General features: G+C 42.2%; 1 protein-coding gene across 1 annotated transcript in view; it reads left to right on the top strand.

Moving 5' to 3' along the window:
• The window catches only part of Slc25a17 (solute carrier family 25 member 17), a 44,891-nt gene extending 32,093 nt beyond the window's left edge, over positions 1-12,798 (top strand). The window contains exons 5-9 of the mRNA XM_027404065.1: positions 4,902-5,018; positions 7,266-7,411; positions 7,492-7,587; positions 10,272-10,354; positions 11,945-12,798. Of these exons, the coding sequence (XP_027259866.1) occupies positions 4,902-5,018; positions 7,266-7,411; positions 7,492-7,587; positions 10,272-10,354; positions 11,945-12,092 (590 nt within the window). The 3' untranslated portion in view covers positions 12,093-12,798. The remainder of the gene's footprint in view (positions 1-4,901; positions 5,019-7,265; positions 7,412-7,491; positions 7,588-10,271; positions 10,355-11,944) is intronic.
• The last annotated feature ends 4,542 nt before the right edge of the window (positions 12,799-17,340 follow it).

The raw sequence follows: 17,340 nt of genomic DNA, 5'->3' as shown, positions 1-17,340 counted from the left end.
ATGCATACAACATTCTGCTTCCATGTATATCTGCACACCAGAAGAGGGCACCAGATCTCACTACAGATGGTTGTGAGCCACCATGTGGTTTCTGGGAATTGAACTCAGGACCTCTGGAAGAGCAGTCGTGCTCTTAATCTCTGAGCCATCTCTCCAGCCTTGCTGGTCTCTTCTTAATCACTGCTAATTTCTTAGCTTCAGCTGGCCAACATCAATTGTTCCATAAACATAAAGGTTTCACTTCAGTAGTTCTGGTACCTTGTTAATCACAGCTGATTCTTCAGCCCCAGCTAACCAGAACTCTGGATCTTAAATCAAAATAACAAATGGTCCTGATAGTCTTTAATTTTCCCTCTGAAACTTCACAAGGCAGGCCTCCATCTTCTGCACTGCTCTCAACACTCTTATCTTCCAAGCTCCCACAGAACACTCCTCTGAGCTCTCAATATCACTGGCTTTTCTAATCCAAAGTTCCAAAGTCCTTCCACAATCCTCCCAAAACATGGTTAGGTCTGTCACAGCAATACCGAACTACACTAGTCTTGGGGTTTCTGTTGCTATGATGAAACACCATGACCAAAAAGCAAGCAAGTTGGGGAGAAAGGAGTTTATTTGGCTTATACTTCCATTTTACACATTATTATTATTATTATTATTATTATTATTATTATTATTATTATTTATTTATTTTCGAGACAGGGTTTCTTTGTGGCTTTGGCGGGCACATCATTATTGAAAGAAGTCAGGATAGGAACTTAAACAGGGCAGGAATCTGGAGACAGGAGCTGACACAGAGGCCATGAAGGAGTGCTGCTTACTTTCTTGCTTCCCCTGATTTGCTCAGCCTGCTTTCTTAACAGCCCAGGGAAGGCATCACCCACAATGAGCTGGGTCCTCCCCGGTTAATCACTAATTGAGAAAATGCCTTATAGCTGGATCTCATAGAGGCATTTCCTCAACAGAGGCTCCTTCCTCTCTGATGACTCTAGCTTATGTGAAGTTGATACATAAAACCATCCAGTACACAGATGATAGTCACAAACACCCTCTACTTCTCTAGGGAGGAATACAACGTGATATACAATAAAACAAATGTATTTAAATTGCACAGGATACAACTTCAGGTCAGTGGCTACACAATAAACTATGCAGCCTTCTTTGTAGGAGAGAAAGAGGTCTTTTTTTAGTGGTAATAGTAAATGACTATTAGAATGAGTGGGCCTACACACCAGAGTGGTTTATATGATTCTCTCTGGAAGTGAATTGGCTGGAGAGACAGTTTGTGACAGTCTATCCAGGTGTAGTAACAGAACCCAGTTTTCTCTCCTGTGACAGTCAAGAATGGTCTTTAGGCAAATAAGTGGACATCAGAGTAGAGCCTCTTCCAGCCTCCAAGAGCCTACATTTAAAAGTTAGCGAAGTAACTGCTGAATTTAGGGTGGTGTACCTGGCTCCTTTGCCAGCCAGGGTGGGAGAGTATTTTTTATGTGTTTGGTTAGTGTTTCACAGCTCTGGATTTTGGTTCTGCTTTCTCCTAAATAATTTATTTCTGAAAAGGAAAAGAAAAAGTAAATTCATAGATACTCAAAGGAAAAATAATCCCCTCCCCTTAGGTAAGACAAGTATTAATTAGTACTCAGGTCTTAGAGCTAAAGTAACACCCACAGATTGGAACTAACAAGAGTGCTGCCCCAGCTCCCCTGAGGGGCTGCCTATGGTGTTATTAGGGACTGGAGTTAGTCATGAGTAGCTCTGGAATGCTGCCATTTGCTTGATTATGTAAGTTGCAAATTTTGATGAATTTTCAAAAAAGCATTGTCAAATATTTTGAGTATATTCCTCCCCAGAATTCATAAAATTATTGTGGAAAAAAGGCACTTCCCCACCCATCCTGACTTAGAAGATGAAGGAAGTACTTGAAGGTCTCAGATGCTAAGGTCTCAGATCCCTTCATTTAAATATTGTGGTGCACTTTGTATGTGAGGTTGTCCTTAGAACCTTGGAGTCTTTCTGCTGTATTAATAGTGAGAACGTGGAAATGACTGAATCTTAGTCTTGGCTGCGCTGCTCCTCAAGTGTTTTGTGTATGTCTACTTCTTGAATAGAGCTTGAAGGATGTTTTTATTTCTAAAGGATCTGTTTAATGGGCAATGCATCTCACTTGTTTGGGAAGGTGCATATATTGTGCTTTTCTGTGGTATCCATGGGTTCCAAACTCTACTGTGTTTCTTTCTCTTTAAAAAAAAAAAAAGAAAAAAAAAAGAAAGAAAAAGAAAAGAGAGAGAGAGCAACAAAAGCCGCTGACTGTTACTATAGGGAAAAGGGCCAGCCAAAGAAACACACCCTGAGCAGAGCCAAAGAAACACATTTTGGCCCTGCAACCAGAGCCAAAGAAAAGAACCCTGACCCTGAAACCAGTGCTAAAGAAACACATTTTGTCTCTGGAATCAGAGCCAGTGAAAAGAAATACACCCTGGCCCTAAAATTAGAGCCAAAAGGCTAAAAAGGACCAGTGAAAGAAACACTTTGATCCTGAAATTAGAGCCAAATCTGACCCTGAACCTGAGCAGAAAACCAACGAATCCCTGAGCTGGAGATCTAGCCATTCTGAGCTCAGGGATTGAAATCTGACCAATCCCCACTCTGGAAATCTCCCTGGGAAAACTCCACCCCTAAGAATCCCTATATAAACCCTGTGTCTGTTCAGCTTGTGACTGTCCAGCTGTCTTCTTCCACACCAGCAAAGGCAGTCACTCTCCTGAATTCTTCCCTCCCAATAAATCTCTTGAATGAGGTTTGGGTAAGACCTTTCTTTGTGGAGGAGAGAAGTAACAACTTTTCGCTGGAGCCAGAGCAGACAGGAGCTGAGCAGGGCTGTCATATTTGGGGTGGGGAAACGGGACAGAACGCTTTCCCTAGTTGTTACACTCTAGGGAACTAGAGCCAGACTGTAACAACTTCCCTGGGGAAGCCTTTCCCTGGAGAAGGGCTGTAAGCTGCTATGCTTACTGCAACCTGCTTATTCCTTGGCTCCCGAGTGCCAGAATACTTTTACGTCCAAGCTGTAACACCCAGTATTCCTTGGCTCCCAAGTGCCAGAATTCCTTTCTGTCTGAGCTGTAACACTCAGTTTTCTTTGGCTCCAGGGTGCCAGAATCCCTGTCCATCTCATCTGCTGCAGTGCTTATAGTTACTAGGACTTTCTGGCCTGATTTTCCCAGTTACTGATATGTCTCTGTGAAGTGTAAATATCAAGTCTCTGTACATTATTAAGTAGGTATCCATTCTGAACTCTGGGCAGATGAGCATGTGTCTTGGGCTATGGGGCACTGGTGCTTTTTTAGAGTTTGCAAGGATTTTTCTGCAATTTTCAGATCATCATCAATACCTCAAGACAATGTATGAATAGTCTGCTACAGGTGGCTCCTTGGTATTATGTCAATCTATAGAAATGCAATTCATAACATTACTTGATACTATCTTTTATTTGGGGGAAAATATGTTGGCACACATCCTGGAAAATAAGCAGAAAAACATCTTACTTGGTAACTGTACACAACAAATAAAAGGATAGATTTAAGTCTTTTGGCCTTTCACCAGGTTTATCCTTATTAAAGGTAAACTGTTTCCTCCATAGGGTGTTTTGAGATTCCTTAAATGAAAACATTTTTTTCATCTGTTTTGTGTTTAAAGAATTTTCAGTAAAGTGTGTGTGTGTGGTGGGGGGGGGGCTTCTTTTCCTTTAGGATTGTTCCTCTGTGTTCTTCAGGGCTCAGCTGGATTCAGACAGCTCTTTTATACAAACCCACGGCTTTTTCGTTGGTTAACCTGTAGTTACAAAGTATACATCACTTGTCAGGCACTTTGTTACAATCCTATATGGTATTTTCTTTAATCATTTCAGAATGAGGAGGAAGTTTTAATATCTCAAGATGCTGTTAACTTGGGACCATGTGTTTTCAAAGAAGTATCTGGCTCACAGTGCTGCTCTAAGGCAGACTTATGGAGCCAAGGTTCATCTTTGTGCTTGTAAGGATCACAGTGCTCTTAGACCTTTTGTTTTCATGTATTTTGTAACACCTCGTGAATGCTGCCTGCTGCTGCCTGTCCTAATCCTCTGAGTGATGGATGAACTCTTCTGGGAGCTTTTGGTCGAGTTGATTGAAGCATTTGGAAATGTTACCCTGTCCTCCCCCCCTTTTGTACTTGTTTAACACCGTGTGAGCTTTTATTTTGGGGGGGGGGGTTCGAGACAGGGTTTCTCTATGGCTTTGGAAGCTGTCCCGGAACTAGCTCTTATAGAAGACCAGGCTGGTCTCGAACTCACTGAGATCCAACTGCCTCTGCCTCCCAAGTGCTGGGATTAAAGGCTTGCACCACCACCGCCCAACCATGTGAGCATCTTTATTTGAGAGATGGCACTTGTTTTCTCTGATGTTGACCTGGATTTAGCATGGTGTCAATAGAATACTCCTCCCTCTCAGAGACTCTTATTTAACAATTGTGTTTAAAACTATCAAACTGTTACTTTGTTTTTTTGGGTAACCTTGTGTTTTGTTTCTTTGGCATTGCTGGTTGATTGAACTAGGCCTTGCATGTGTTAGACAGCTGCCCTAGCCCTGAGTTAAATCCCCATCCCCAATTTACCATTTTGAATGCTATTTTTTTAATCAGCAAATGATTGCTGTCATTGAGTGGGTAAGGAAATTCTCCACTCTTTTTGTGTGAGGAAGCACTGCTACCAGCCATGCTTCCAAATCACTTCTAGTGGCAGTAATGTGTTGTACCCCAGCGTTTGTACCCCACAGTGGCAGAGTTATAAATGGAGTATTATGTATAACCTAATACAACAAAGATTAGTAGGTAACACTGTGTTATTGGTATCTTTCTCTGTTTTTAAGGAGTGGTGAATGTGTTGCTAACGACTCCACTCTGGGTGGTAAACACCAGACTGAAGCTGCAAGGGGCAAAATTTCGGAATGAAGACATTATACCAACTAACTACAAAGGCATTATTGGTAGGTATCTCTGGGATATTGTATTTGAAATCCATTTCCACAGTAAAGCTGTCTAGCAGACTGCCTCAGATCCCAGCAAACTATTTGTTTATGTGTCTGTGGTTGATAGGAACTCATCTGGGCTGACCATAGCTGAATCTCCTCAGCTCTGAACATACTCTTCTCATAACAATGGCACAACACCACCGAAAGCACCTACTGCGTCCCTGTTCATATCTTACCTGATAACAAGCCTAAGACAAGGGGTAGAGACGAATACTGTTCCCAAGGAGTAGATGGGGAAACAGGGAGAGACTGTGAATATGTGAGTTTAAAGTGTTAGTTATTAAAGCTAAGAGCCTCAAGTGTGCTACCCCTGAGCTACACCCCTAAACTAAATATTTTTTGTTGTTGTCATTGTTGTTTTGGTTTGGGTTTTTTTTTTTAGTTTTTCAAGACAAGGTTTCTCCGCGTAGCCCTACCTGTCCTAGAATTCACGCTGTAGACCAGACTGGCCCCGAACTCACAGAGATATGCCTGCCTCTGCCTCCCAAGTGCTGGGATTAAAGGCTTGTACCACCACCACCACCAGGCCTTGTTTTGTTTTGTTTTTTAACATTTTTTTTATTAATTTATTTTTTACATTCCAATCCCAGTTCTGGCTCCCTCCTCTCCTCCCCACTTGCCCTTCCCCCACTTCCATCTGCTCCTGGGAGAGGGTAAGGCCTCCCCTAGGAAGTCTACTAAGTCTGTCCCATCATCTCATTGAGGCAGGACCAAGGCACCTCTCCACCCCCACACCCCTGTGTCTAGGCTGAGCAAGGTATCTCTCCATATAGAATGGGCTCCACTAAGTCAGTTTGTGCATTAAAGGTAGATCTTGGACCCACTACTAGTGGCCTTGTATATTGTCTCAGTTGCACCATTGTCACCTATATTAAGGAGTGTTATGCTTTGTGTTATTTAAGACAGAGTCTTATAGCTTAGACTAGCCTCAAACTCATAGCTGAGGATGATCTTGAACTTCTGATCCTCTTGCCTCCACCTCTGAGAGCTGAGATTACAGAAGGGCATCACAATGCCATGCCCAGGACTTTGTATATGCTAGGCAAGCATTCTACTGACTGAGTGACATCCCCAGCTCAAGGGGTTTAGTTTTTTGTTTGTTTGTTTGTTTGTTTTTTAGACAGAATTTTGCCATTTCCCAAGTTGTCCTTAAACTCACTGTATATCCTAGTCTGGCCTCAAATTCATAGCAGTCCCACCAAGCACTGAGATCACAGGTGTGACCCACCACATCCAGCTTGTTACTATTTCTGAGACAATCTCACTATGGAACCTAGGCTGGCCTCAAACATGAGATCTTCCTGTCTTTTAGCTTCCCCAGTGCTGGTGTTACAAGTGTTTACAGCACAACCAGCCCAAGTTAATATTTTTAAAGAATAATACACCTTCTATCTGTAATGTTGTCTTTGGATGAAGATACAAGGATAGTATCTGATGACTTTAAACTTCTGCTTTTTAAAGACAAGGTCTCACTGTACAACTGGCTTTGAAGTGCTGATCCTACCATCTTAGCCTCTGGAATGCTGGGATTGCCAGAGTGTGCCATCACCATGTACAGCCTAGCTTCTGCTTTTTGATAGAACCACATGGCCAGACTTGCATTTCTCTTTGTAACAGAAGTGGCTTTCTTATAATTCATAGATTCTAAGAAAAGATCTTATGTTATGCTAGGCCTTGTGAAATATGTGGTTTATAGTTCAATACAGTTCCCAGGTGTGCTGACAGTGCAGCATTCTAAACCCAGATTGTCAGGAAAAGTTACATATAATAGAGGTTGTCATTAGAATTTGATGATTATCAAAAGGTAGTTGGGGTTGGGGGTGGCACATGCCTTTAATTCCAGCACTCGGGAAGCAAGTGGCAGGTGGATCTTTGTGAGTTAAAGGCTAGCCTGGTCTATAGAGCAAGTTCCAGAAAAGCCAAGGCTACACAGAGAAACCCTGTCTTGAAAAACAAAACAAAAGGTAGCTAACTCCAGTGCATGGCAGTCCACACCTATTGTGTGAGGCAGGAAGATACAGTGTTTAAGGCCATACTGGGTTACATAGCAAGAAAATCTTTAAAAACAAACAAATGAACAGAAAGGTACCTAAGTAGGGTATCTGCCTCCAAAATATCATCAGAAAGAGGATGACAGAACAATTGTCTTTTCTAGTTAGGACACTGTCATGGTGCTTTACAAAAGCCTGCCTTCTTGCTTAGATGCATTCCACCAGATTATTCGAGATGAAGGAATCTTGGCTCTGTGGAATGGCACCTTTCCCTCCTTGCTGTTGGTCTTCAACCCTGCCATCCAATTCATGTTCTACGAAGGCTTAAAACGGCAGCTTTTAAAGAAGCGGATGAAGGTAATCCCTAATTTTAAAAGTGACTAAAAGAAATGCCTGTCTGCTTGCCCGATTGAAATGCTTCCTTTTCTGCTTTCCAGCTCTCTTCTCTGGATGTGTTCATCATTGGTGCAATAGCCAAAGCGATTGCCACCACAGTCACCTATCCCATGCAGACGGTACAGTCAATTCTTAGGGTAAGTGCAGGGAGTTCTCCCTAAAGTGAGTCCAGTGACAACTAAAGTACATCCTAAAATCAGTAATGCAGGAGGGTCTCCACCTGAGTGTTCTCGCCCATTTTTCCCTGTGTGCAGTAGTCTGCAGGCTTACAGCTTTCAGTTGGCTTTCTGCATGATGTGGAATGAGGTTTATGTTGGAATTTCTTAATAATATATTATCTCAGGAAAACTGTATGTGCAAAAAGATTCCTCAAGGACCTCAGGACAACCCAAGTTTGCTTTCTTCCCATTTACATTGTTTGCCGTGTGCCATGGAACAGATGACCTTTGACAAAATCAGAAGTTAATGCCTTTAGTTCACTCACAAGTAATTAATGATTTAAGTTTTCCAGATCACGTTCAGATTTCAGTTTTTTTCATAAATTTGGTTGTTTATACATTCAAACATTTTTAGACACTCTGTGAGAAGCTGAGGATATGGTGTAGCCCCTGTCCTCAAGAAGACAGCAAGTGAAAGAACCAAGTAATTCTTATAAGCTGAATCAGCTGTTAAGGACATGAACAGCACTGGCTTACAAAAGAGGAGCTGTTCTTCCTAGGCATTTGGCTGGATGCCTGCCCTTCTGAGGAGGCCCACAGAAATAAGGTACAAAGGAATATGAAGCTTGTGCTGTACAAAGAGGGAGGACAGTGCATCCCAGAAGAGGGAGAGCACCATGTTGAGAGAGCTTGCTTCATCTTAAAAAAATGAAAGGAGGCCTCTGTCGCTGGGAATGGCTTGCACAGCAGGGGTCTGAAAGAATCAGAGGAAATCTGTAGGTGAGGAAAGTGGGCTGGAAGATTTTACTCTCAGCCCAGCAGGAAGCCTGTGAAGGACTTTAAGGTGGGAAGTAGTGTGATCTCAGAAAGCCTGTGAGGCTCTTCTGCAGTGGATAGATCAAATAGATCGGAAGCTGAGAGGGAGGGTCTGGGAAAGAGTGTTTGTTCTTCGAGCATATGAACCTGATTTCAAATCTGTGGCACCCACTGAAAGAATCAGGCATTGCTTCCTGTGCCTGCAACCCCAGCATGGGCTTGGGGAGTATGAGGGTGGAGAAAGACATATCTTCTGGTTCAGTGAGAACCTGTCTTATGGCAGTACAGCAGGGATCCAGAGAAGAAGGCAACAAAGGCCCTCTTTGCTGGCCCCCCCCCCCCATGCACACAGGCGTGTCCTCCACCCCCCAAGCTAAAGAGAAAGAGGGCCAAGCAGGTAGTAATCCAGGTGACAGCTTGATAGTCTGGACTAGGTTAGCAGCAGTGGAGATGGGATGTGGACAGATTGGATATGTGTGCTGGCACTTCTTGTGTTGCTCAGAATACCACTGTACCAGGGCTTATTTAGCATGTACAAGGGCCTGGGTTTGATCCCCAGCACCACAAAAAGATACAGTTAAAAACTTGTTCTAGAGAGAAGATTTGAAGGATTTATTGATAGAGAAAATGAAAGTAGTTGTCTTAGGGTTTCTATTATTGAGAAAAGACACCATGACCAGGGAAACTCTTAAAAAAGAAAACATTTAATTGGGGTGGTTTGCTTACATTTCAGAGGTTTAGTCCATTATCATCATGGCAAGATATGGCAGTATGCAGGCAGACATGGTGCTGGAGAAGGAGCTTTTCAGGCAACAGGCATTTTTCAGGCAACAGGAAGTTGTCTGTTCCACTGGGAGTGGCTTGTGCATATATGAGACCTCAAAGCCCACCTACATAGTGACACACTTCCTCCAACAAGGCAACACCTCCTAATAGTGCTACTCCCTTTGGGAGCCATTTTCTTTCAAACCACCACAGCAGTGTATTAGTTAAAACCACAACTTTCTATGAGAAGTATTTTTGCTAAACTGCCTTTTTAATGTGCTATTTTTAATTGGCTCTTAATAGAAGTGCCTTAAATAACCCAGGCATGTGCTTCTGCTTTGTTTTTGTCTTTGCTGGTAAGAGGTTTCCCATAATTCTCTGTAAAAGTGAAAGTTATTGGTGCTGAGGATGTAAGTTTTTGGTAAGGGTATTTGTTTTAGCATATTGAAGACCTTTGGTTCAACCCCCAAAACAATAACAACAACAAAAATGTTTCCTTTATTGAAAAGTATTTTTTACTTTGGTTTATTTAGTTGAAAAAGAGGGATTAATAAAATCTGTGGTACTAATTAGATATTTTCATTTTCAAATGCTATGCTATGAGATGTTACTCCAAAGTAATTTACTAAGTAGAAATTAAGATGAAGAGGGGCTAGAGAAATTACTTAGTGGTTAAGAGCAGAGGACTCCAGTTCACATCCCAGCACCCATGTCAGAAGGCTCAGAGCCTCCTGTGACTCCAGCTCCTGGGGATCCAGCACCCTCTTCTGGACTTTGTGGTCACCAGCACTCAAGTGTGCACATGCCCTTATGTAGACATACATATACACATGATTAAACTAAAAATAAACCTTTTGCCTGGCGTTGGTGGTGCATGTCTTTAATGCCAGCACTAGGGAGGCAGAGGCAGGCGGATCTCTGTGAGTTCAAAGCCAGCCTGGTCTACAGAGGGAGTTCCAGGACAGGCTCCAAAGCAATAGAGAGAAAAAATCTTTTAAAAAATGAAATTTAAGATAAGGAAAACAATGATGAGTAGTAATTATCTCCCTCTCTCTCTCTTTTTTCCTTTCCTTCCTTCCCAGTTTGGACGTCATAGACTAAACCCAGAAAACAGAACACTGGGGAGTCTTCGGAATGTTCTCTACCTTCTTCACCAGCGAGTCAAGTGAGCTCTGTAGATGTTTCCTGTTCCATCTTCTCTTTCAGTGGCCTCACTCTGCTGGGAGACTAGTGTAGGGGTGTTCGGATGAGCTCTTCCTGCTTCAGTGCTGCAGCAGCCTCAGAAACCTCTTCCTTATGTTCAGGTTTCTCAGTTTAGGAGTTTATTGTGATTTGATGGCAGTTTGGGGGAATTGTGGAAAAGTTCAGGTCCTATTCCTTGCTAATTATAAATGTACAGAACTCCCTTGTAAAGGGAACCCCCAGGGCTGGGAACAGAGCTTGGTGGCAGAGCCTGTGCCTAGTACACGCACAGCCCTGGGTTCAAACCCTAGCACCAAGAAAAAATAAAGAAGAGGCCAGGCATCATGGTATACTCCTTTAATCCCAGCACTTTGGAGGCAGAGGCAGGTGGATCTCTGTGAGTTTGAGGCCAGCCTGGTCTACTGAGCAAGTTCTAAGACAATTGAGACCACATAGTGAGACCTGCCTCAAAAACAAATAAATAAAACAAAATAAAAACCGCAACAACTTGAAGCCAGTTAAATGCATATATATATATATATATATATATATATTTTTTTTTTTTTTTTCCCCTTCTCTTCTTGTTTCTCTCCCAAGAGGTAGTCCCTGAAAAGTCTCAGTAGCCCTGGGACTTCCACTGTGGGTGGATGTCACTCTGAAGAGCACAGGAAATGCATGGGTTCATTTCTATGTTCCACATGATTCCCCTTAATAGATTTCCACAGCAAGTTTATAAACTAATTTGATTCAGACACCCAAGTAGTCTTAATGTCAATCCACAGGGTGGCATTGCTGTTGAACTAGCATAAGAGACTAACTCACTTTCAGCAAATAGCTTTGGAGTGATTACTTGCTTTCAGTTTGAGGTTCTAGCCAAAGCAATCTCTGAGGAGCTCTTAAGTGCTGGTTCCCAGGCTAGCATGCTCCTTCTCAGCACCTGGGAGCTTGTTGGTCATGCAAATTTTTTGAGTCCTGTCCTGAAGTTAGTGAGTCAGATACAATGGGAATGGGCTAGCAGATCTGTATTTTAACCAGTTCTTCAGGTGACTTAGGTGCTTGCCAAATTTCAGTTGTGCCCTAGAACCAAATGTATGGGCAGTCTGAGAATCAGATTGAGAATCATTTCTGTCTCTTCCCTTAGTTCTGTTAAGGTTAAAATTATCTAAACTAATCTATGGCTTTCCTACCACTTAGGGACTGTTAAGTTGAAATGACTGAATTGGGGACCTTAGAAGTTCTTAGATCTCTGGTTTGGGCATTACCATGATTCCAGAAGCATTCGGGATCTGCTTCCTGGTGTGGTGTTGCCAGCATCCCACTAATTAATGACGACTATAATAAAGACAAAGTATCAATGGCTCATGAATACTAAAATTCATCTGTCCCTAAATGCCTTCAAAGCTAAGAAGTACTCCACCAGTAGACATCTGTTAGAATTGAAATTCTCCATTGCTTGTTTTGATTCTAAAGAAAAACCCTTTCAGAGAGAAGCTATCGGGGCAGCAGATCTCTCTAACACAAGAGCTGGTTTTTATAAAGACAATCTATTTTTTCCCAACCTCTTTCCTTTCAGGCGCTTTGGAATAATGGGACTCTACAAAGGCCTTGAAGCCAAGCTGCTCCAGACAGTGCTCACAGCTGCCCTCATGTTCCTTGTATACGAGAAACTGACAGCTGCTACCTTCACCGTAATGGGCCTGAAGAGCACACACAAGCACTGAGGTCCTCCCACAGGACAGTGTGGAGATGCCCATGCTGCACAGAGAGACAAGGCATCATTCTTCTTTTCCTCTGGCTCCATCCACACCACAGACATTTCTGTCATTGTCTGGAAAGGCATCAAAGGCTAAATAGGGAGTATAGTTGGCTAGACCTATTGCCAACTGAATTTGTACGGTGTTTGGTTGGATTTGGGGGTGGCAGTTAGACTGATTTGAAACCTGAAAATGTAGGTTTGGGGGTGTTTATTAATTTTTTTTGAGGGTCTGGACTTTCCATCTGAAGCTTCTCAACTTTGCCACCTGTTCTCTTCCCTGAATGCTCTCCCAAGTTCTGGACGATTCAGTACCAGAATTCTCCTCAGATACTTTATGTGTCTTAATCTTGGTAAGATTCTCCTCACTGAAAATAATATGATGACTGTGCTGTGGGCTTGACTTTATGTCTGTCTGACTCTTTTCCTCCTGCTTAACATGAGTTAAGTGAGCTGTTTATTTTGTGGGGGAAATGAAAATTATTAATCCTAAATGATTTTCTTAAAATTTGTAAATGTTGATTATTCATTAATGTTTGACGTAGTTTTCTAAATACATATTTATTTTGAATTGTCTTTTATTACAAAAAAGAAGCCCTGGTGTTGTATGTCCATTCATGCAAGCTCCAACTAGACAAGCCTCAATAAATTGTCAGCACACACACAAAAAAACATTCATGAAAGTTGCTCTTTATTAAGGTATTAAATCTGTGTGTGTGGTGGTTTGAATGAGAGTGGCCCCCATGGGCTCATGTGTGAATGGTTCCCAGCTGGCAAACTGTTTGGGAAGGGTTAGAAGGTGTGGCCTTGTTAGAGGAGGTGTGTCAATGGGTGCAGACTTTTAAGTTTCAAAGCCCACACCAGTCCCACTTGGCTCTCTCTGCCTTATGCTTGTGCCACAAGGTGTGAGCTCTCAGCTGCTGCTCCAGGGCCATGCCTGCCTGCCTGCTACCATGCTCTCCACCATGATAGTCATGGGCTCTACCCTTTTGAAACCCTAAGCCCCAAATTAAATGCTTTCTTATCTAAGCTGCTTGGGCCATGGTGTTTTATCACAGCAGTAGACCAGTGACTGGGAGGGACAGTGTGCAAGCAGGTGATTAAAGGAAGATTGTAAAAGTTCACTGAGCACCAGACACTCAAGAGGACTCTGGAAGGCTCTCTGCCTTGTAGATCTGTATGGACTGTATTTTCAGAAGCATTTGATGCAGGTTATTTCTGTTTGGAAACAATCCCTTAGGGTCCTACTACTGTAAAATATGGCCCATCAAGCAGTAGCATTGGCATCAGCTGAGAGCCTGTTAGGCTTGCAGCCCAGGCCTTTTGAGTCACATTTTGTAGTTTAATATGATCCCCAGGTAATTTCCATCTATAATAAAGTTCAGGAGATCTTGGGGCAACTGGCCCAATAGAAGATGGGATCGACTTTGATTGCAGAAGTCAGATAAATATTTCTCTCAAGGGAAAACTAGATTGTTGTAGGAAAGACGGCCTCTGAGAAATCTCCAAATCCCATGTCATCAATTCCTTCCATCAGAGCACACAGCCGGGAGTGAATCCAGATAGCTCACACCACTCACCCACAAAGCCAGTTCTCTTCACATTCATAGAATTCTTTATTCTCCGCCTCTTGGCAGGGAAGGAGTGTGGCTTCCTCTTAGTAGAATGACTTTGATTCTTGTGCTTTGGTTTTTTTCTCTCTGACAAAATGACACATTGTGTAAGTCTATTTTTCAGTCAGTCGGAGAGTGATGAGTATTATGTGGTCTGGACTCTAGAAATTTCTTGTATTTCCCTTCCTACTCCTATGGTGATTTCAAATTGTGTGGTTGTTAAGTGATAATAACTGAAGGAATTTTGTGGTATTCTAGAAAACAAAAAGAGCTAAACTAAATACTCATTCCCCATTAAAGACAGAATTGGTCCTATTACCACTGTATGTGTACGTGTGTGTTTGAGTGGGAGCAAGTGGATATGTGCACTTGAACTTGGAAGCCAAGGACTGCCATTAAGTATCACCTTCAGTCTCTTTCCACCTTATCTTTTTGAGTCAGGTCTCTCACTAAACCTAGAGCTCACTGATTTGACTAGACTAGCTAGACAGCAAGCTCCCAGGATCTATCTACCTGTTTGCACCTCCCCAGTGCTGGGGATAGGCATGCCTCGCTGTGTCTGCATGGCCCTGGTGCTCAAACTCAGGTCTGCAAGTACTTTCTGACTAAGACATCTCCCCAGCCCCACTCTTCCATTACTCTTCTTTTTTTTTAATTTTTTTTATTGTTTTATTTTAGACATGACTTCTCTGTGTAACCTAGGCTGTCCTGGAACAAACTCTGTAGACCAGGCTGACTTTGAACTCAATAGAGATCCATCATGCACCAATACACCTGGCCCACTACTTTCTATTTTACTGTAAGATTTGGGTATATCTGTTGGAGGTCTTGGGAGGGAAGCACAAGACTACTGTTTGGGCTCCATAGAGGAGGAGAATGATGTAGATGGTGCTAGTGTGCTTTCATGATCATTTTAGTTATGCTGTCCACTTTGAAACTTGAGTGTTGATCTCAAGATAGGATAACCTCCAAACCAAAGCACATATATAATTCAGGTAAGTGTCTATGCTGTGGAATGTATTTGTTTTTTTTTTTCCTACTCTTTTATTTAAATTAGAAACAAGATTGTTTTACATGTCAATCTCAGTACCCTCTACCTCCCCTCCTCCCCTACTCCCCCACTAACTCCCTATCCCATTCCCCTTTCTGCTCCCCAGGGAGGGTGAGGCCTTCCATGGGGGATCTTCAGAGTCTGTCATATCCTTTGGAGCAGGGCCTAGGCCCTCCCCCATGTGTCTAGGCTGAGACAGTATCCATCTATGTTGAAACCATATTCTTTTGTTTTGTTTTGTTTTTTTGAAAACACATTCTTGTCTCTCACTTGACACAAAACCCAAACCAAATGGGTAAAGAACTTCAACATAAGACCTGGTACTCTAAAACTACTAGAGGAAAACACAGAGAGTAATACTTCAGCTAATAAGAATTGGTAATGAGGGGCTGGAGAGATGGCTCAGAGGTTAAGAGCACTGACTGCTCTTCCAGAGGTCCTGAGTTCAATTCCCAGCAACCACTTGGTGGCTCACAACCATCTGTTATAAGATCTGGTGCCATTTTCTAGTGTGCAGATATACATGGAAGCAGAATGTTGTATACATAATATATAAATAAAATATTTTAAAAAAGAATTGGTAATGATTTTATATATATATATTTGAATAACAAGATTGAATTACATGATGATCCCAGTTCCCTTCTCCCTCCCTCCCTCCTCTACCACCACTCCCAACTAAAATCCTACCTATCATATGTCCTTTCTTCTAATCTACACCTGACTCAAAATTTCTGCTTCCTCATGACCTCTGCATCCTTCCTTTTCTTCCCTTCTCACTCTCGTAGCTTCCTCCCCACTCTTTCCATGTTCTCAATTTGCTCAAGGGATGGTGACCCTTTCCCCTTCTCCAGGGGACAAAGTTTGTCTCTTTTAGGGTCTTCCTTGTTTACTAGTTTCTCTGGCAGTGTGGATTGTAGGATGGTAATCCCTTACTGTATGTCTAAAATCCACATGTGAATGAGTACATATCATGTTTGTCTTTTTGTGATTGGGTTACCTCGCTCAGAATGGTTTCTTCGAGTTCCATCCATTTTCCTACAAATTTCAAGATCCCATTGTTTTTTTCTGCTGAGTAGTACTCCATTGTGTAAATGTACCACATTTTCTCCATCCATTCTTTGGTTGAGGGGCATCTAGGCTGCTTCCAGTTTCTGGCTATTACAGATAGTGCTGCTATGAACATCGTTGAACAGATGTTTTTGTTGTATGAATGTGCTTCTTTTAGGTATATGCCTAGGAGTGGAACTGCTGGATCTTGTGGTAGACTGATTACCATTTTCGTGAGGAGTCGCCATACTGATTTCCAAAGTGGCTGTACAGTTGGCACTCCCACCAGCAGTGGAGGAGTGTTCCCCTTTCTCCACATCCTCTCCAGCATAAACTATCATTGGTGTTTTTGATTTTAGCCATCCTGACAGGAGTAAGATGATATCTCAGAGTTGTTTTGATTTGTATTTCCCTGAAGGCTAAGGATGTTGAACACTTTCTTATGTGTCTTTCAGCCATGTTAGATTCCTCTATTGAGAATTGTCTATTTAGTTCTGTATCCCATTTTTTAATTGGATTGTTTGGTGTTTTGGAGAATAGCTTCTTGAGTTCTTTGTATATTTTGGAGATCAGCAGTCTGTCAGATGTGGGGTTGGTGAATATCTTTTCCCAGTCTGTGGGCTGTTGTTTTGTCTTGCTGACTGTGTCCTTTGCCTTACAGAAGCTTCTCAGTTTCAGGAGGTCCCATTTATTAATTGTTGATCTTAGTGTCTGTGCTACTGGTGTTATGTTCAGGAAGCGGTCTCCTGTACCAATTAATTCAAAGGTATTTCCCACTTTATCTTCTAATAGGTTCAGTGTGGCTGGGTTTATGTTGAGGTCTTTGATCCATTTTGACTTAAGTTTTGTGCAGGGCAAAGGCTGGGGTCTATCTGTAGTCTTCTACATGTTTGCATCCAGTTATGCCAGCACCATTTGTTGAAGATGTTCTCTTTGTTCCAGTGTATATATTCGGATTGTCAAAAATCAGGTGTTCATAGGTGTGTGGGTTAATAATCAGGGTTTTCAACTCTATTCCATTGGTCTACCTGTCTATTTTTGTGCCAATACCAAGCTGTTTTCAGGACGATAGCTCTGTAATAGAGCTTGAAGTCAGGGATGGTGATGCCTCCAGAGGTTCCTCTATTGTACAGGGTTGTTTTGGCTATCCTGGGTCTTTTGTTTCTCCATGTAAAGTTGAGAATTATTCTTTCAAGGTCAGTGAAGAATTGTGTTGGGATTTTGATGGGGATTGCATTGAATCTGTAGATTGCTTTTGGCAAGATTGTCATTTTTACTATGTTGATCCTGCCTATCCAAGAGCATGGGAGATCTTTCCATTTTCTGGTATCTTCTTTAATTTCTTTCTTTAGAGACTCAAAATTCTTATGGTACAGGTCTTTCACTTTTTTGGTTAGTGTTACTCCAAGGTATTTTATGTTGTTTGTGGCGATTGTAAAGGGTGATGCTTCTCTGATTTCTTTCTCCACCAATGTGTCATTCGTATAGAGTAGGGCTACAGA

Source organism: Cricetulus griseus, chromosome 2 (genome assembly GCF_003668045.3).
Source record: "Cricetulus griseus strain 17A/GY chromosome 2, alternate assembly CriGri-PICRH-1.0, whole genome shotgun sequence".
NCBI classification, from domain to species: domain Eukaryota; kingdom Metazoa; phylum Chordata; class Mammalia; order Rodentia; family Cricetidae; genus Cricetulus; species Cricetulus griseus.
The sequence above is the reverse complement of the archived record's forward strand: the minus strand, read 5'-3'. Positions and strand labels throughout refer to the sequence as shown.